The following is a 21,048-nucleotide window of genomic DNA, read 5'->3' as shown; positions in this document are numbered from 1 at the left end:
TACACAAAGATAAACTCAAAATGGATGAAAGATCTAAATGTAAGACAAGATTCCATCAAAATCCTAGAGGAGAACACAGGCAACACCCTTTTTGAACTCGGCCTCAGTAACTTCTTGCAAGATACATCCACGAAGGCAAAAGAAACAAAAGCAAAAATGAACTATTGGTACTTCATCAAGATAAGAAGCTTTTGCACAGCAAAGGATACAGTCAACAAAACTCAAAGACAACCTACAGAATGGGAGGAGATATTTGCAAATGACGTATCAGATAAAGGGCTAGTTTACAAGATCTATAAAGAACTTATTAAGCTCAACAGCAGAGAAACAAACAATCCAATCATGAAATGAGCAAAAGACATGAAGAGAAATCTCACAGAGGAAGACATAGACATGGCCAACATGCACATGAGAAAATGCTCTGCATCACTTGCCATCAGGGAAACACAAATCAAAACCACAATGAGATACCACCTCACACCAGCGAGAATGGGGAAAATTAACAAGGCAGGAAACAACAAACGTTGGAGAGGATGCGGAGAAAAGGGAACCCTCTTACACTGTTGGTGGGAATGTGAACTGGTGCAGCCACTCTGGAAAACTGTGTGGAGGTTCCTCAAAGAGTTAAAAATAGACCTGCCCTATGACCCAGCAATTGCACTGTTGGGGATCTACCCCAAAGATACAGATGCAATGAAATGCAGGGACACCTGCACCCCGATGTTTATAGCAGCAATGGCTACAATAGCCAAACTGTGGAAGGAGCCTCGGTGTCCATCGAAAGATGAATGGATAAAGAAGATGTGGTTTATGTATACAATGGAATATTACTCAGCCATTAGAAACGACAAATACCCACCATTTGCTTCAACGTGGATGGAACTGGAGGGTATTATGCTGAGTGAAGTAAGTCAGTCGGAGAAGGACAAACATTATATGTTCTCATCATTTGGGGAATATAAATAATAGTGAAAGGGAATATAAGGGAAGGGAGAAGAAATGTGTGGGAAATATCAGAAAGGGAGACCGAACGTAAAGACTGCTAACTGGGAAACGAACTAGGGGTGGTAGAAGGGGAGGAGGGCGGGGGGTGGGAGTGAATGGGTGACGGGCACTGGGGATTATTCTGTATGTTGTTAAATTGAACACCAATAAGAAAAATTAAAAAAAAAAGGATAATTTACTATCCGTAGTACTATGGTTAAAATATTCTGACACAAGTAATTCAGAGGGATGAGGGTTTCTCATCTCTTTCTTCACAGCTCAGTCACTCATCAGGAAAATGCATCTTTATGGATTTGGAAAGAACCGAGAGACATTAATACCAATGGTCCTATTATTATGTGAAGGATTCTTCCCTGAGATTCTTCCCCTGTTTCAACTGACACTGAAACACTGTGAACTCTTTGGAAGACAAATGTCAAGGAAATAAGTGTTATGCATTGCTAATTTTAAATGCACTTGCAATATGGTGTCTATTATAATAGAAGTAGTTTTATCTGGAAAAAAAAAAAGAAAGAAAACAACAAAGAAGTCATGTCTCTGTCTAACATGACACAGTTATCCCACTTAAAACCAAAAACATAATGATCCTTTCTCCAGAACAGAATACAAAGCTGCTCTTAACATTTATGTTAGATGGTAAAGAGATGAGAGAGGGAAAGAGAAGAAAAAATTCTGGTTAATATTTAAATGTATATTCATATATATGTATCAAAGTAGTGAAGAGGTATTATAGTGATTACAGTATTAATTTCTGAAGCTGGTTGTGTGGTTTTAGCTCACCTTTACAGCTGCTCTGCTGCGCTACATGCTCCACATTCCTTTTATCCATCAGTACAATTCAGCCAGTTGTGGTTCCTTGCCTGGCAGGGTGGACCCAAACCTTCATTTGTTAGTGGCCCTGCCTTCATTCGAGTTGTAGTTGATCATTGATTTCATTCCCGGGCTGTGAGAGTACCAAGATTTGCCCTAAAAGCTCTCTTACAAGTCACACACCCCCTTGCCTCTGTTACATAGTGCCAACCCAGTCTGCCTTTAGTCAGAATCCGTCATTCCAACCACTTGTAGTAACTACCTTTTTTGCCTTTTGGCAAAAAAGGATGGATGATTGGATGGAATGAGGAGCCAGAGCAGCCGAGTGGCAGTCTAGGTGTCAAGTGCAATGAGTCTCTGTTGTGTCCCTTGGTAGAGATATTAGTCCCTCTGGAACTAAGGCCTGTGTACCAGTATGGCTTGAAGTCATGGGGACAGGAAGCATAAATTTTGCTAGTGTATCAAACGCAGTAATACTGAGATGGGTTACTCCTGTTTTCCCCTAGATTCCCAGATGTGTGAATCCTGGCAATGGGGGGAGAGAGAGTGTTAGAGTTTGGGTGTTTATTTAGAGCACATGGTTCAACCTGGAGGACATTGCCCTAGCCCCTGAGGCCACTCAGCTGGCATTTCTCATTAAGTCTAGAAAAGGCCAGTTTATAGTTCTGATCAGCCAGCTACCTCAGGATCCTGGGGAACATGATGAATTAAATGGAGATGGACCATTGCCTGGTGCTCATTGTTGCATGACGAAGGCAGTGGGCCTGGACCTGTGAATTCAGTGGGCTTGGATTCATGGCCACATTGTATTTGCTGTGAAATTACTTCCTTGGTCACAGGAATGAATGTGTGTGATACCTGGATGATATAAGTCCAGACATGGTAGTTTTGGCCAAAGTATTGCATGCAAGGACAGCAAATCCCCCCATATCCCAAGTGTCTGTTCTAGTAAGAACAGGGTGCTTCCCCATCCATGATGGAAGCAGCCTCCAGTGTACCCAACCTGTAACCAAAGAGCTGGCCCATCCTTGTAAGTAGTCGTGCCATATCAGGGGTGCAGTGGTGATCTCTATTGTTGGCAGATTGGATATTCAGCAGTGGCGATAGCCAGATCAGCTTTGATAACTAGTGGGTCATGATACTGAGCCCACACATAACTTCTTCCCTGCCTGGCTACCCTGTTCATAACCTTATTTGGAGCAAGGTAGGAGGGCTAGTGACATAAATGTTTTCACCAAAGCCTCAGATGTCTTCTTCTTCTATATCAGTTTGGAGAGACCCATCCACATATTTCTTCCCCAGACCTCTTGGTTGCTGATTCTCTGACTGTGTTCTGTACAGATCCCTGCCCAAACTGTTAGCCAGAGTTCAGGAATCAGTTGGGACCTGTAGCTCTGGCTATCTCTCCTTCCAGGCAGAACCAACAACTAGATGCCCTGCTGAGTATTCTTCTTACTGAGAGGCTTTCCTTTTCACCACTGTCTCAGGGCTGTTCCAGTATGGACCCCGAGGACTGGGGCTGTGCACTTGTGGGTGGTGCCTGCGTACCATGAAGAACCATCTCTTTACTTTAAAAACGTTAATGTATAACCTATATTTAAATTTTTATAGTATTTGGGATCTTTTGGTTTTTTTTGTTTGTTTGTTTTTGAGATCCAGGATCTGACTGTGTTTGTATGTATGTATGTATGTATGTATTTATTTTTCATTGGAGTTCAATTTGCCAACATATAGCATATAACACCCAGTGCTCATCCCGTCAATGGCCCCCTCAATGCTTGTCACCCAGTCACCCCATCCCCCCAACCTCCCTTTCCACCACCACCCCTTGTTCATTTCCCAGAGTTGGGTGTCTCTCATATTCTGTCACCCTCTCTGATATTTCCCACTCATTTTCTCTCCTTTCCCCTATGATCCCTTTCACTATTTTTTATATTCCCCAAATGAATGAGACCATATACTGTTTGTCCTTCTCCGATTGACTTACTTCACTCAGCATAATACCCTCCAGTTCCATCGACGTTGAAGCAAATGGTGGGTATTCGTCGGTTCTAATGGCTGAGGAATATTCCATTATATATAGAGACCACATCTTCTTTATCCATTCATCTGTCAATGGATCCCGAGGCTCCTTCCACAGTTTGAATATTGCAGACATTGCTGCTATAAACATTTCGCTACATCTGTATCTTTGGGGTAGATCCCCAAAGTACAATTTGCTGGGTCATAGGGCAGGTCTATTTTTAACTCTTTAAGGAACCTCCACACAGTTTTCCAGAGTGGCTGCACCAGTTCACATTCCCACCAACAGTGTAGGAGGTTCCCCTTTCTCCACATCCTCTCCAACATTTGTTGTTTCCTGCCTTGTTAATTTTCCCCATTCTCGCTGGTGTGAGGTGGTATCTCATTGTGGTTTTGATTTGTATTTTCCTGATGGCAAGTGATGCAGAGCATTTTCTCATGTGCTTGTTGGCCATGTCTATGTCTTCTTTGGTGAAATTTCTGTACATGTCTTTTGCCCATTTCATGATTGGATAGTTTGTTTCTTTGCTATTGAGTTTCATAAGTTCTTTATAGATCTTGGGTAGTAGCCCTTTATTTGATATGTCATTTGCAAATATCTTCTCCCATTCTGTAGGTTGTCTTTAAGTTTTGTTGACTGTTTCTTTTGCTGTGCAGAAGCTTTTTATCTTATGTCCCAATAATTCTTTTTTACTTTTGTTTCCCTTCATAGACATATCTTGTAAGAAGTTGCTGTAGCCAAGTTCAAAAGGGTGTTGCTTGTGTTCTCCTCTAGGATTTTGATGGAATCTTGTCTCACATTTAGATCTTTGATCCATTTTGAGTTTATCTTTGTGTATGGTGTAAGAGAATGGTCCAGTTTCATTCTTCAGCACGTGACTGTCCAATTTTCCCAGCACCATTTATTGAAGAGACTGCCCTATTCCAGTAGATAGTCTTTCCTGCTTTATTGAATATTAGTTCGCCATAGAGTTGAGGGCCCATTTCTGGGTTTTCTATTTTGTTCCATTGATCTATGTGTCTGTTTTTGTGCCAGTACCACACTGTCTTGATAATCACAGCCTTGTAGTACAACCTGAAATCTGGCATTGTGATGCCCCCAGCTGTTTTTTTTTTTTTTCTTTTTTTAAGATTCCCCTGGCTATTTGGGGTCTTTTCTGATTCCATACAAATCTTAAGATTATTTGTTCTAACTCTCTGAAGAAAGTCCGTGGTATTTTGATAGGGATTGCATTAAATGTGCAAATTGCCCTGGGTAGCATTGACATTTTCACAATGTCATTTCTTCCAATCTATGAGAATGGAATATTTTTCCATCTCTTTGTGTCTTCCTCAGATTCTTCCAGAAGTGTTCTGTAGTTTTGAGGGTATAGATCCTTTACCTCTTTGGTTAGGTTTATTCCTAGGTGTCTTATGCTTTTCGGTGCAGTTGTAAATAGGATTGATTCCTTAACGTCTCTTTTCCAGTCTCATTGTTAGTGTATAGAAATACCACTGATTTCTGGACATTGATTTTTGTATCCTGCCACATTGCAGAATTGCTGTATGAGTTCTAGCAATCTTGGGGTGGAGTCTTTGGGTTTTCTATGTACAGTATTATGTTATCTGCAAAGAGGAAGAGTTTGACTTCTTTGCCAATTTGAATGCCTTTTATTTCTTTGTGTTGCCTGATTGCTGAGGTGAGGACTTCTAGTACCATGTTGAATAGCAGTGGTGAGAGTGGACATCCCTGTTATGGTCCTGATCTTAGGGGAAAGGCTCCCAGTGTTTCCACATTGAGAATGATATTTGCTGTGGGCTTTTCATAGATGACTTTTAAAATGCTGAGGAATGTTCCCTCTATCCCTACACTCTGAAGAGTTTTGATCAGGAATGGATGCTGTATTTTGTCAAATGCTTTCTCTGCATCTAATGAGAGGATCATATGGTTCTTGGTTTTTCTCTTGTTGATATGATCTGTCAGGTTGATTGTTTTATGAGTGTTGAACCAACCTTGCATCCCGGGGATAAATCCCACTTGGTCATGGTGAATAATCTTCTTAATGTACTTTGGATCCTATTGGCCAGTATCTTGTTGAGAATTTTTGCATCCATGTTCATCAGGGATATTGGTCTATAATTCTCCTTTTTGGTGGGGTCTTTGGTTTTGGAATTAAGGTGATGCTGGCCTCATAGAATGAATTTGGAAGTATTCCATCCCTTTCTATCTTTCAAAACAGCTTTAGTAGAAAAGGTATGGTTTCTTCTTTAAATGTTTGATAGAATTCCGTTGGAAAGCCATCTGGCCCTGTACTTTTGTGTCTTGGGAGGCTTTTGATGACTGCTTCAATTTCCTCCCTGGTTATTGGCCTGTTCAGGTTTTCTATTTCTTCCTGTTCCAGTTTTGGTAGTTTGTGGTTTTCCAGAAATACGTCCATTTCTTCTAGATTGCCTAGTTTAGTGGCATATAGCTGCTCATAATACATTTTTAAAATCATTTGTATTTCCTTGGTATTGGTTGTCATCTCTCCTTTTTTTATTCATGATTTTATTAATTTGAGTCTTTTCTCTTTTGTTTTTAATAAGGCTGGCTAATGGTTTATCTATCTTATTAATTCTTTCAAAGAACCAACTCCTGGTTTTGTTGATCTGTTCTACTGTTCTTCTGGTCTCTATTTCATTGAGTTCTGCTCGAATCTTTATTAACTCTCTTCTTCTGCTGGATGTGGATTTTATTTGCTGTTCTTTCTCCAGTTCCTTAAGGTGCAAGGTTAGCTTGTGTATTTGAGTTTTTTTCCAGTTTTTTGAGGGATGCTTGTATTGCAGTGTAATTCCCTCTGAGGACTGCTTTTGCTATATACCAAAGACTTTGAATGGTTGTATCTTCATTCTCATTAGTTTCCATGAATCTTTTTAATTCTTGTCTAATTTATTGGTTGACCCTTTCATCTTTTAGCAGGATGCTCTTTAACCTCCACGTATTTGAGTTTCTTCCAAATTTCTTCCAGTGATTCAGTTCTAGTTTCAAAGCATTATGGTCTGAAACTATACAGGGGACAATCTCAATGTTTTGGTATTGGTTAAGACCTGATTTGTGACCCAGCATGTGGTCTATTCTGGAGAAAGTTCCATGTGCACTTGAGAAGAATGTGTATTCAGTTGCGTTTGGATGCAAAGTTCTGTAAATATCTGTTAAATCCATCTGGTCCAGTGTATCATTTAAAGCTCTTGTTTCTTTGGAGATGTTGTGCTTAGAAGATCTGTCATTTGCAGAAAGCGCTGTGTTGAAGTCTTCCAGTATAAATGTATTATCTAAATATGTCTTTACTTTGGTTATTAATTGATTGATATACTTGGCAGCTCCCACATTAGGGGCATAAATATTCATGATTGTTAGGTGCTCTTGTTAGATAGATCCTTTAAGCCTGATATAGTGTCCCTCTTTATCTCTTACTACAGTCTTTGGGCTAAACTTTACCTGATATAAGGATTGCTACCTCAGCTTTCTTTTGAGGACCATTTAAATGGTAAATGGTTCTCCGACCTTTCATTTTCAGGCTGGAGGTGTCCTTAGGCCTAAAATAAGTCTCTTGTAGACAGCAAATAGATGTGTCTTGCTTTTTTAATCCAGTCCAACAACTCTGCGTCTTTTGATAGGATCATTAAGCCCATTCACATTCAGAGTAACTATTGAAAGATAGGAATTTTAGTGTCATCATAATACCTATTCAGTCCCTGTTTTTGTGAATTATTTCTTTGAACTTCCTCTTTCTTTTACGGAGTCCCCCTTAATATTTCTTGCAGAGCTGGTTTGGTGGTCACATATTCTTTCAGTTTCTGCCTATCCTGGAAGCTCTTTATCTCTCCTTCTATTCTGAATGAGAGCCTCGCTGGATAGAGTATTCTCGGCTGCATGTTCTTCTCGTTTAGGACTCTGAATATATCCTGCCAGCCTTTTCTGGCCTTCCAGGTCTCTGAGGAGAGGTTGGCTGTTAATCTAACAGTTCTCCCCTTATAAGTTAGGGATCTCTTGTCTCTTGCTGTGTAAGGATTTTCTCTTTATCTTTGGAATTTGCAATTTTCAGTATTAAATGTTGAGGTGTTGAACATTTTTTATTGATTTTAGGGGGGAATTTCTCTATCTCCTGGATCTGAATGCCTGTTTCCCTCCCCAAGTTAAGAACGTTTTTAGCTATGATTTGTTCAAGTATGCTTTCTGGTCCTCTGTCCCTTTCAGCACCCTCTGGAACCTCAATTAAACATAGATTTTTCCTTCGGAGGTTGTCATTTATTTCCCTTAACTTTTCCTCGTGATCTTTTAATTGTTTTTCTCTTTTTTCCTCAGCTTCCTTCCTTGCCATCAACTTGTCTTCTATGTCACTCACTCTTTCTTCTACCTCATTAAGTTTGGACCTCTCGTTTGGATTGCATCTCATTTAATTGATTATTCATTTTGGCCTGGTTAGATCTTAATTCTGCAATCATGAAGTCTCTTGAATCCTTTATGCTTTTTTCCAGAGCCACTAGTAGCTTTATAATTGTGCTTCTGAATTTGCTTTCTGACATCAAATTATAATCCGAATCCTGTCACTCTGTGGAAGAGAGTACTGTTTCTGATTCTTTCTTTTGTGGTGAGTTCTTCCCTCTAGTCATTTTGCTCAGTGCAGTGTCTAAAAACGAGTTGTACTAGGTAAACAAACAAAAACAAAAACAAAAAACAAAGAAGGGAATCCTCTCGTTCTATATACTGTAAATCCCTCGACTTCCCCTGGAGCTTTTCAGCGCTGCTGGTTCAAGAACTTGCTTTTCCTCTGTCTTTCCAGGTAGTCTTCTGGGGGAGGGGCTGCTGTGCTGATTCTCAGGTGTGTGCACCTGGGGGAGCTGCCCCGCCCCTGCCAGTCGCTGGGCTCAGTGGGAGCTGTTTTTCTTGTGAGCCCCCTGTTCCCTGGCATCCCTGACCCTCCCAGGCGCAGGGTGACACCAGGAGGAAGAACCCCACTGGTGGTGGCCAGGTCTCCAGCCCTGGAAGAATGTGGTGTGGATTTTTAAAGTTCCCGCTTCTCTGGGGCTGGGCTTTTCCGTCTTGGAGGTTTTGGCCGCCCAGGCTTAGCCCGGCTCCTCGCAGGGGCCCTTCCCCTCCGTCGAATCTTTCTCTTTCTTTCTTTCTTTCTTTCTTTCTTTCTTTCTTTCTTTCTTTCTTTCTTTCTCTCTCTCTCTCTTTCTTCCTTCCTTCCTTCCTTCCTTCCTTCCTTCCTTCCTTCCTTCCTTCCTTTCTTCTTTTCTTTTCTTTTCTTTTCTTTTCTTTTCTTTTCTTTTCTTTTCTTTTCTTTTCTTTTCTTTCTTTCTTTCTTTCTTTCTTTCTTTCTTTCTTTCTTTCTTTCTTTCTTTTTCTTTCTTTTTTTCTTCTTTTCTTCCCCCCATCGAATCTTTCTCTCTCTTTCTTTCTTCTTTCTTTCTTTCTTTCTTTCTTTCTTTCTTTCTTTCTTTCTTTCTTTCTTTCTTTCTTTCTTTTTCTTTCTTTCTTTCTTTCTTTCTCTTTTCTTTTCTTTTCTTTCTTTTCTTTCTTTCTTTCTTTCTCTCGCTCTCTTGCTCTCCCTTCCTTCCTTCCCTTCCTTCCCTTCCTTTTTTTCCCATCTTCCTACCTTGTTAGAAACGCAAACTCTTCTATCTGTAGCATTTCAGCTGTTCTCTCTTTAAATCTCAGGCCAAATTCGTGGGCTTTCAGGATGATTTGAAAGTTATCTATGTAAGTTGGTGGGGACAGGTGACTTGGGGACCCTACTCTTCCACCACCTTGCCTTCCCTGACTGTATTTGTATGTTGCATTTGGCTATTATGTATCCACCATGTTAGACTCCCCAAGAGCACCTTCGCTTCAGACACCAGTTCAAGTTCAGGGATCCCCAAGGCCACCCTTTGGTTTGGTATTTTGCTATGAGAAGTCACAAAATTCGCCCAAAGCTGTTATACTCACACTTAAAGTTGATTACAGTGAAGGAATGCAGGTATGAAGTCAGCCCAGGGAAGAGGCGCCTAGAGCTGAGTGTAGGAGCTTCCAAGCGTCAGGCTTCTGTTTGTCTTCTCCTAGTGAGTGGTGGACAGCACCAACTTCTTCTAGCACTGACGTGTGAAATATGCACAGAGGATCTCCACTATGGAAGCTTACCTGAGCCTGAGCCTGAGCCTGAACGTGCAGGGTTTTTAGTGGGTTTTGGTCATGTAGACTTGGTTTATGTGAGAATGACTTTCATTTCCAGCTACTCCTGAGGTGGAGCTGATCCTGGCTGGCCCCAGGCCTGCACCATTGTTAGCATAGACTATCTGGTGTGACACAGGGCCCCCAGGCAAACAAAGCCAGTCTTATCAGGCAGGACTTTCCCAGGGTTTCAGGATTTCCTTCAGGAGACAGAGGGCAAAGGCCTTATGTCTCTTTGGGTAATGTTAATTTTTTATTTACTAGCTTTTACTGAGATATAATTCATTATGGCATACAATTCATCCATTTAAAGTGTACAATTCAGTGGCTTTTAGCATACTTACAGATATGTGTAACCATTACCACCATCAATTTCAGAACATTTTTATCACCTCAGGAAGGAACCATGTAACCTTTAGCTGTTCCCCGCCAACTCTTTCAGCCCCTTCGATCCCCACCCTAAAGAGACCCACAGATGTATTTTCTCTCTTTGCAGATTTCCCTGATCTGGATTTCACTTATAGGATCGTCAGTTTTTGTGATCGGTGTCTTTGACTTAGCATGATGTTTTTACAAGCTCCTGTTGTAGCAGGCGACTGTGCTTCATTTCTTTTTTGTAGCCTCCTAATACTGTGTTGTGGAGATTTCACACATTTTGTTGATCTGTTCGTCAGTTGGTGGGCATTGGGATTGTCTGTCTTTGGCTGTTATGATTAATATTGCCTATCATAAAGATTTATGTAAGCTTTTTGTTAGACATATGTTTTCATTTCTCTTGGGCGTATATCCGGAAGTGGAATTATCAGGTCATATGGTAACCCATATGTTTAATTGTTATTTGTTAGTCTATATTTGTTTGAGAACTACCAGACTGTTTTCCAAAGAAACTGTGCCATGTCACATTTCCACCAACATTGTGTGAAGGTTCTGATTTCTCTATCCTTGTCAACACTTATTATTATCTGAATCTTGCATTTTGACCATCTCCTGAGCCTCAAGTGGTAATTTCATTGTAGATTTGATTTGTATTTCTCTGTGCCAATTGGGCATTTCTAGACATTTCTGTACCCTTGGAGAAATGTCTGCCTCAGAACCTTTGTCTAGTTTTATTTTTTATTATTATTATTTTTTGTCTAGTTTTAAATAAGGTTGCTTGTTTTTGTGTTTTTAGTTTTTTGTTATTGCATTGTAGAAATTCTTTATATATTTTGTTTTTTTTTTTTCTTTATATATTTTGGATACATGATTTGCAAAGATTTCCTCCTATTCTGTGGGCTGCCTTTTCACTCTGTTGACAGTATCCATTGGTGCACCAAAATCTTTGAGTTTGGGATCCCTGGGTGGCGCAGCGGTTTAGCGCCTGCCTTTGGCCCAGGGCGCGATCCTGGAGACCCGGGATCGAATCCCACGTCAGGCTCCCGGTGCATGGAGCCTGCTTCTCCCTCTGCCTATGTCTCTGCCTCTCTCTCTCTCTCTCTCTCTCTGTGACCATCATAAATTAAAAAAAAATAAATAAAAATTAAAAAACAAAAACAAAAACAAAATCTTTGAGTTTGATGAAGTCCAGGTTATCTATTTTATTTTTGTTGCCTGTGCTTTTGTTGCCATAACCAATAAATCATTACTGAATTTAATGTCAGGAAGCTGTCCTCTATGATTTCTTCCAAGAGTTTTAGAGTTTTACTTTTTAGGTTTAAGTCTGAGACCTGTTTTGAGTTAATTTTTATATATGGTATAAATTAAGGATTCAACTTTTTTTTTTTTTTTTGCCATATAATTATCCAGTTTTCCCAATACCATTTGTTTAAGAGACTGTCATTTCCCCTTTCAGTGGTCTTGGCATTCTTGTTGAGAATATTTTGACCATTTATGAGAGAGCTTATATCTAGGCTGAGTGTCCATCTTTATGATGTGTTATGCTGTTTTGGTTCTTGTCACTTTGAAGTAAGTTTTAAATTCAGGAAGTGTGAGACCTCAACTTTTGCTCATTTTTAAGATTGTTTTATCTGTTTTTAGTTCCTCGAGATCCATCCAATATGAATTTTATGATGGATTTTTCTATTTCTGCAGAAAACATTGGGATTTTGATAGGCATTGTGTTGAATCTGTAGATTACTTTTGATGATCTTCCTCCTTTTATGTCTCTTATTGTGGTAATTTTACCACATTTTCCTGATTTGTTTGAAAAAGAGATTCTCAGAATTTTAAAATTCATGGTGTATGAACTTGAGCTTGTCCATTCCATCAGCTTTCTTTAGGATTCTACCTAAATAATGAAGAGTCTTATTTTCATTCTCTTTTCTTTCTTCATCTCCTTTCTGCCAGAAAGTTTTTGCTTTTTCCCCTTCATAGACTCACTTCTCCACTCTGTTAACATTCAATGCATGAAAACATTTTATGTTGTCAAATATAGGAAGATGCTGTCCTGAAGGTCACAGAAGATGTGTACATGGTTAATAAATTAAAAGCACTTAGGATCAAAGTCCAAATAGAACATAATGGGAAAAATTCAAATAATTAGAGGGTATAGGAGAGGGAAATTGTAGTTGTGTTGAAAAATCAATTTTGTATTTGAAGAATTATGCAGATTTAAGAGGCAAGACTGTACTCTATTTAATTCAAAACTATGAATAAATCAGAGAAGTTTGACAACATCTGTGGAACATAGACTTAAAGAATAGAAGTACTGTCTTCCATATAGAAAAGATTTGACTTGAGTTGATTATAATCCCTGATCACTCATGAACTGGTTTTTAATAACAGCGTTTTTATAACAATATGTCATTTGAGGCACCAGGTACATGTGGAAGTACATATTCTCCTACTGATATACTTTAGAAAAGATAAATACCCACTGTATTTATGTCTGTTCTCTGGTAAGCACCTTCACTCAGTTGGGTGTATTTATTCTAGATGAAATTTAAGGTTTATTTGTTTTTTTTCCCTATTTCTCTATGCTGCTTCGTAGACTATATTTAAATTACACCCTTTTTATCCTTTATTTTTTAATTTATTTTTAAAAAAGATTTTACTTGTTTGGTAGAAAGAAAGAGCACAAGCAGGGGGAGCGGCAGGCAGAGGGAGAGGGAGAAGCATGTTTCCCGCTGAGCAGGGAGCCTCCATGCAGGGCTCAATCCCAGGACCCTGAGATCATGACCTGAGCTGAAGGCAGACCCTTAACCGACTGAGCCACCCAGGCATCCCCCTTTCTGTCTTTTAAAGATGGATTTTTTAGAAAGGCTCACTGTATGTCATATACTCTTCATTTTTACAGTCATATATACCTGTGGTGAATTCCTGCTTCTGTCTCATAATAGCTATGATTTTTTAAATCTAACAATTACATGTTAGATTTAGAGGATGACAATTTCTAAGTTGTAGAGATGTTTGGATGAGAGAGTAATTTACATAAGGTTTCTGTTAGTACCTAGCACGTGGTTTGTCACTCTTATGAAAATAATTAGTGACTGTGATATTTTTAAAAATGTAATGTGTTATGGTTGAGATAAAGGTCTGAAGGTAAAATAATTGTAAATCTGGGCAGTTCATATAAATAGACAAACATGAAAGAATGCAGACATTCATATATATGAGGATTAATATGGAGAAAAATAGAAGAAAAAAATAAATTATAGACAAAGACACTGATGTGCTCAGAGAGACACATTACTACTAATAATTATTATCTGGTTTCTGATTTTTACCTGGTTCTATCAGTAATGACATTTTATTCTTTTTTTTTTTTTTTTTTTTTTTTTTTACTTGAAGGTGGATGTTGACATCATTGCTTTGGGGCCTCTCTTGTTTTCTCACATAAGTGTTTGGTGCTGTAATTGTCCTTCTAAGTACTGTTCTAGCAACATCCCATAAATTTGCCTGTATTTTATTGCACTTCAAAATACTTTCTGATTTTCTTATTTATTTATTTGATAGATACATGGGTTATTTGGAACTGGGCTGTGTAATTTTCAAATACTTGGCAGTTTTCCAGATGTGTTTCTTTTGTGATTTCTAATTTAGTTCCATTGTCTTTATATACTTTACATTACCTGAATTCTTTACAATTTATGAGGACTTGCGTTATGATCAAGAATATCATCCCTTAGTAAATGTTCTCTGTGCTCCTAAGAAGATGTGGATTCTGCTGATGTTTGATAGAATTTCTGTCAATGTTAGGTCAACTTTGTTGATAGTTTATTCAGATCTTCTGAACCTAATGATTTTCTCCTTGTTCTTTCAGTTATTGAGAAGGGGGTATTTAAATCTCTGACTGCCATTGTGGATTTGTGTATTCCTTCTGCATTTCTATCAAGTCTTTGCTTCATATACTTTGAAACTCAATAATTAGGTGCATAAATTTCAATACCGTTAGGTCCTGTTGATGGTACTTCTCTTTTGGTACTTAGAACTTAGTCTAATGGAAGAAAAACACAAGGTAATGAGCAGTTATGATATAATGTGCTCCTCATGAACCTGGTGAACAGTACCAGAGGATCTTGGGAGATCCAGGAAAGTCCTTTTTTCGGAGGTGACAACTACATGTAAGCCTCAGACTGGAAAACAACTGGGAGTAGAATGGCAAAATTGAGGGTAGAATTGGTCAGGAGCAGGATGTGCAAAGCCTGAAGGTAGCAGTACTTTTGGGGACTGAAAACAGGATGATGACCAGAGCATAAAGTTTAAGTGGGGATGTAATCATTATGAGGAGGATTGTAATGGTCATGTTGGCTCACATTTGTGACTCCTTACTGTGCAGGCATGTGTTGTGGGGATTAAGCAAGATAACCTATCAGGTAGATAGTATTGTTACAACCATTGTGAAAGGAGGAGGTAAAACATGTGGGGAGCACAGAGAGGTACATAACTTGCCCAAGGCTAATACACACAGGAGCTAGAACTCTCCCACGGTCATTCTGACGAAAGAGTCCAAACTGTTGACCTCTATGCTTGTCTGTGTATGTGATTTAGTAGGCAGACCAGAGTCTGAACTTGATCCTTTACACAATGTGGAGTTCTCTGAAGACATAAATAAAATAAGTAAATAAAATTTTTGTTTTAAAAGAATGACTCTGACTACAGTTGTGTTTGGAGAGGTAAGGAGAAGCCACCTGGAGATACAGTTGAAAAATGTTTATTTATATTCTCTATGGAGCATATGCTAATTTAAAAATGAAGGTAGTTCTTAACTTCTCTGTGATTCAATTTCTTTATCTATTAAATAGAAATGATCATGTCTTTTTCTCATGGGAGTATAAAACAATCGCATAAAATTGTACATGGTAGATACTCAGCAAACATTAGCTGTGATGATGATGTTGTTGATGAGGTTTGATTGACCTTGAAAATCAAGCTTAAATTTTTAATCATGTTTTTCTTTCTTTATTTTTTTCTTTTCTTTTTTTTTTTTTAGTTTAAAAGTTTTACCATAGAGCTTACAGATATGACTTCAGTCACTACAGTACAGTAATATGTTAACCACAGCCTTCTCCCCACTCCTGTTATTTTGGTTTTTCAGTTTATGGGAAAAACAGATGGAGACTATTACACTCTAGATGACATGTTTGTCTCCAAAGCAGCTGAGAGAGAACGTTCTGGTGAAGAGGAAGAGAACCAGAGAAGGAAAGCAATTGCCGAGCACCAGAGTTTGGCTGCACAAATGGAGAAATGTCTGTATTGTTTTGACAGCTCTCAGTTTCCCAAGCACCTTATCGTTGCCATAGGTGTTAAGGTATGAAACAGAACGTTTATTGCCCTGAGGAAATGATACGCTTTGTGCAGATTTGCCTCTTTCTTCAGACTCTTACAGCATTCTAATCTGTGCTTCCCTTATTCTGTGTTTTAAGTATTTTTCTTTTCTAACTTCCCATGATTCTTAGAATCTTCTCTAGAGCGAGTGTAAATATTTAGGTGACACAAAGCTCAAATTTTGTGTGATTCTTCTGTCAGAGAAGAAGCATTGGGTGATGCCAAAGGCCCTGCACTTTGTGGCTGGGCTGGACCACCAGGACTCCAGTTCTGGCTCGGCCATGTATCAGTGGCATGACCTTATTTCCATGGTTGGCACTTGATTCTTGGTAATAAAACCACTTCAGAAATACTCAGTCTAAAGTAGTTTCTGTTTCTTCCCTTACTTTCTCATAGAACCTATTTGTTTCTTTACAGACTATCTCATAATTTGCAAAATTTTACTGTATTTTACTCATTTATTGAGTCCCTCTCAATAAGGGACTTACTTATCATCAGTAAGTTCTGTGAGGGCAGAGGTAACTAGTCATCATCGTCCACCAAGCATGAATCCTGTTGTTTACCAAACATATATCCCATTGTATATAGACAGTATGTGTTTGTAGTCACTCATTTCAGTAAATATTTGACGACTTAATTCTTACTAGTGAGGAATTACTGTGTTCCCAATATACCAGACCCTAATAGTTCTGGGGAAAAGCAGACTCAGATGTGCTTGCAGAGCTTGTGTTGTAGTAAAATAGGGAAGAAAAGAAACACTAACAATTGTCCTGATTGAGGAAAGTGTTGTCCTAAAGCAGATAAAGCAGGAAAATGGGATGAAGTGACTGGATTTTTTGAGATGGTGACTCCTGTTTTGGGAAGGGGTGTCAGTGAGAGAAGAACCCCGAGGAGGGAAGGAGGTGGCATTCTGGAATGGAAAGGCCAGGGTAGCTGGAGTGGAGTGGGAGCAGAAGTGAATGGATGAAGGCTCAATCAGGAGCTGGCAATTTGGGCATTGCATGTACGTGTGTTTGTTAATTTGTTTCTTGTGAGCACAGGAGATACACCCCCTGTGAGCCAAACAGCTGGCAGGGGCTTTTCCATTTGGATTCTAGTCTTTAGTATGTGTAGATTGTTAAAGACTATCAACCTACCGCTTTTGTATTTTGGTTTCTTTAATTTACTTCCTTACCCTTCTTTGTCTTTCTTTCCTTCCAAACTTTCTCAAAAAGGTAAATGTGAAAATTCCATTTATAATTTATTCAATTAAAATAAAAACCACCAGAACTAGTAACTTGTATTGTCTAAGTTACCTCGCAGACCTTTACATAAGCAGTAATACATTTTTGTAGTTACAACATTATAAATATTTCATTTATCTTCATCCATTCCCCATCTTTTAAAAGTGTAAGAACAGATTGAACATGAAGTAACACTAAATGTTTCCTGCTGTGCTTGAGGAGAAAGTTGGGGTTATTCCCATCCCCGGTGCTGGGGACTGGCTGTGTCTGGGAGTGGGCGTGTGGGGCAGACAGTGCCAGTGTATGACCTCCTGCCAGCTTTCTGCTGTGTAGGCTGCATCCTGAAGTGGGCATTGCTTGTGCACTTGTGAAAGCAAAAGGCTGGCCAGTGAATACTGTGCTGTTCCATTCTCCTCGCTGGTCCTCTTCTGCCATGATCTCTACACTCTCCGACAAGTCTTCTCTAGCAGCATTAAATGCTTCTCTTTGCCTGTGACTTCCTGAGAGTTGGTTGATCTGTTTGTTCCCTCCTGGATGGTCTTTGTACTTCAGTTTAGAATAAAAAAAAAAAAAAAACAGAGTCTCTCCTTGCTCCACCTCTGCTTTAATGTGTAATCTTTGCTCTAAAAACTACCATCGACATTCAGCCTTTTGTCTCTGAATATTTTAAAATGTAGAAATATTGAAATATTGATTAGATGGAATTTCTTCCATGTCCTACAATATCTAACAGGTCATTTAATTAATCTGAATAAAAAATAAATTATTCCTCTTAGCTATAACCTAAGTTAATCATCCATGATTTTGAGTTTCCAAGGAATTGCTTTGCCATTAAGTTGAAACAGTATATAATATTTCAAAGCAATTCAGTAATTCTCCCTTGGCTTGAATTTCTAACATTTAAAATTAATATCTTCAAGGCAAATACACTAATGAACTATATTAGTACTCATTAGAGTCACAGAGTTAAATAACTCCTGATCATCAGCTGTTTTTGCCTTCTTCCTCCTTTTTAAAAAATAAAAGTCATCTATCTACCTCCTTAACACTGTGCTTTACTTTTTTTTTTCAAGTAGGCTTTGTTTTTAAAAACAGTTTTATTTTTTATTTTTAAAAAACTTCCATTTGAGAGCGAGAGAGAGAGAGCACGAGAGGGTGGTTGGGGAGAGGGAGAAGCAAACTCTCCACTGAGAAGGGAGCTCAACATGGAGCTCGATCCCAGGACCTCGGGATCATGACCTGAGCCCCCCAGGTGCTCCTTAAAACAGTTTTAGATTTACAGAAAAATTAAGAAGTCAGTACAGAGTTCCATATATACCATGTCCAGTTTCTTCTGTTATTAACATCTGACAGTAGTAAGCAAATTTACAAGTTAGAAATTTGTTGCAATTAATGAATCAGTACTGATATTGTTTTTAATTTTGAATATGGTTATGATTTTACTGTAAATTTAGGTAAATTTCTGTATCTACTCATAAGATCAAGCCCCTTTGCAGAATATTATTTATGTTCCTCATGAACACTGTTTGCTCACTATATACATACAGATTGACTTTTGTTTTCATTTTTTAAAAGATTTTATTTATTTATTCATAAGAGACACTGAGAGAGAGGCAGAGACATAGGCAGAGGGAGAAGCAGGGTTCCCTGTGGGGAGCCTGATGCGGGACTCGATCCCAGGACTCCAGGATCACGACCTGAGCCAAAGGCAAAAGCTCAACCACTGAGCCACCCAGGCACCCTGATTTTTTTTTTTTCCGATTTTTTTTAAAAGACAGTTTGTGTATAGTGAAAAAATAGCACCAATTTTGTTAGGTAATACATGTATTTAAATATATAGAACTTAACCAGAGCAGTAAAGCCATCCAGAATACATTTCTTTTCTTAGTTGGATTGATTCTCTCTGTTCAGCCACTGAGAGAAGGAATGTCTGATTCATAGGCACCAGTTAGACTTATCTATTATTGCCATGTATTTTTTCATTCTTGCCAAAAGTTGTGTTATTTCAATAAGCAAAAACTTTCTCAGGCCAAGGATAAAGTGTCATTCATTTTGCCCTTGGGTAAACTCAATCTCTGATATACATGTAACAGTTAAAATTGAGACATACACCATAAATTTCCAGTGTGTTAAAATCTATCTTCATGGCTTTTAAAAGTTTAAAAATCTACCAGCTATCTTTAAAAACATTAAAATATATTGCTTATAAACAAGCATACCTTATGAAATATGAGCCATGTTTCCCATGGCTCATTTGTCACAACTGAGAATAAATACAATAACATTTCACTTTGTAATGTTTCCCCTTCTAGGTTTATTTATGTTTACCCAACTTCCAATCTCTTACTGAGGGGCACTGCCTGATAGTCCCTTTGCAGCACCATAGAGCATCTACCTTGTTGGATGAAGATGTCTGGGAGGAAATTCAGGTCAGTGTGATCATGCTCATCCTTGTAATGCTCATGAGCAATCTTTACAAACTATTGTTGGTAAATTCCAGTAGGTTTTTTATACCTTTGACCAGTGATTTTACTTTCTGAATTTACACATTTCCCTAGTTGTGTAATCATGTTTTCACCACGCACTACGTTTTTATTTTATTTATTTCCCTTTGTACTCTATCTTTTGTAAGCTTTTAAAAAAGTTTTTATTGAGATATAATTGATGTATAACACATTAGTTTCAGATATAGAACCAAAAGTTTTGTGTATTAGATAAACTGTGGCAATGTAATAATTATTTTTACTTAAAATTTCAATGTAAGATTTTTAATCCATGCTTTTGTGGAGCATGAGATAATCATTCCTAACACAGTAAGATAATAGATTATAGCTGAAAGGAAAGATATTTTCAGATAATAAAGAATAAATTTGGAAGTCAAGAGTTTCCTTTGGAACAGTTACCATATTTTCCTCCAATGGAACTGGCCTGTGATGCTATGATTTTTCTATTAGCCTTTATTTCTATACTTTTCCCTTTATAACCTGGCCCAGCTTTTGAATTCAAGGATTTTTTTTTCTTTTTTCTTCTTTTCTTTTTTCTTTTTTTGTGACTGATTCTGTAAGAAACTGAAAAACACAACATGGGTGAAACTGCTCCTCAATTATTTCAAGACCTTATAATGACTAAAAAATAAAATAAAAGAAAACTCTTGCTTTTCTAAAACTTGACATTTGAATAGGGGTTACAGGGACCCCCTAGTTAGAAAATGTGAACATTGTAAGATTTCAGAAGAGACTGTGTACTTAGTCTTTGCATTATGCTGGTAAAGATGCTGAAAGAGAAGATATTTTGACTACATATTATGAAACAGTCTCTAACTTCTTATAATCTTTAAGTTTATGCTGTGAAAGGTAAAGGGCAGACTGTTTTAATGCATTTGTGGCTGAGCACAGGCAAGAGTGTGGACAAATATATTTGGTGTGAAAAAGAAATTTTTTCTAGCAGTTGATGCCAGTGCAGTAAATAATTTAAAGTGGAAAGTATGCAAATTTGATTTTTGGAATTATTTTGAGACTTTCTGGAATGTCTTTTAAAAATTTATACATGTAAAACTGGCTTAACTTAGAGCAAAATACAGTGCCAAAAAGATTTTAAGTAATACAAGAATCTAGTCTGTGTGTTTTATATTTCTACAAGAAATTAAGCTACTTGATGGAAAACATTGAGGTAGATAAAGAAGAAATATATTCAGTTCAGTAGATATTGAGTACATGAATATAAGATAATCCAGGTGTTATGAGAAATGCAGAGATAAAATCATTAATTCTGCCCAAAGTTATGGTATATTCTTGTACAGGTTACATTATAGTTTAGTGGATTTTGTGAGCCATATGCATTATGGAAAATTAAACAAGGGAGTAAAAGCCAAGTTATTTTATTATACAAATAATAGCATTATGGCTCTTTTTGTATGGTAAAAGAAGAGATTCCTACAAGTTATAAATTAGCATAAGATAGTGAGCAAATAAAGTATCTGAATTATAGCATATTTAAAGAAATGTAGCTTTGGAGATTTTTGTTCTTATTTTTCAGATATATTCAAAAATTCAAATTGGGGCACGTGGC

General features: G+C 38.0%; 1 protein-coding gene across 3 annotated transcripts in view; it reads left to right on the top strand.

The window, feature by feature from the left end:
* CWF19L2 (CWF19 like cell cycle control factor 2) overlaps positions 1 to 21,048 on the top strand; it is a 145,738-nt gene that overhangs the window by 109,360 nt on the left and 15,330 nt on the right. For 2 of the 3 annotated variants that reach the window (XM_072821810.1, XM_072821812.1), the window contains exons 13-14: positions 15,528 to 15,740; positions 19,293 to 19,409. In XM_072821810.1, coding sequence (XP_072677911.1) covers positions 15,528 to 15,740; positions 19,293 to 19,409 — 330 coding nt within the window. The remainder of the gene's footprint in view (positions 1 to 15,527; positions 15,741 to 19,292; positions 19,410 to 21,048) is intronic. The other variant, XM_072821811.1, reaches the window with a different exon arrangement.

The sequence above is a fragment of the Canis lupus genome, chromosome 3 (genome assembly GCF_048164855.1).
Source record: "Canis lupus baileyi chromosome 3, mCanLup2.hap1, whole genome shotgun sequence".
NCBI lineage: Eukaryota > Metazoa > Chordata > Mammalia > Carnivora > Canidae > Canis > Canis lupus.
This window is presented reverse-complemented; position numbering and strand designations above follow the sequence as displayed.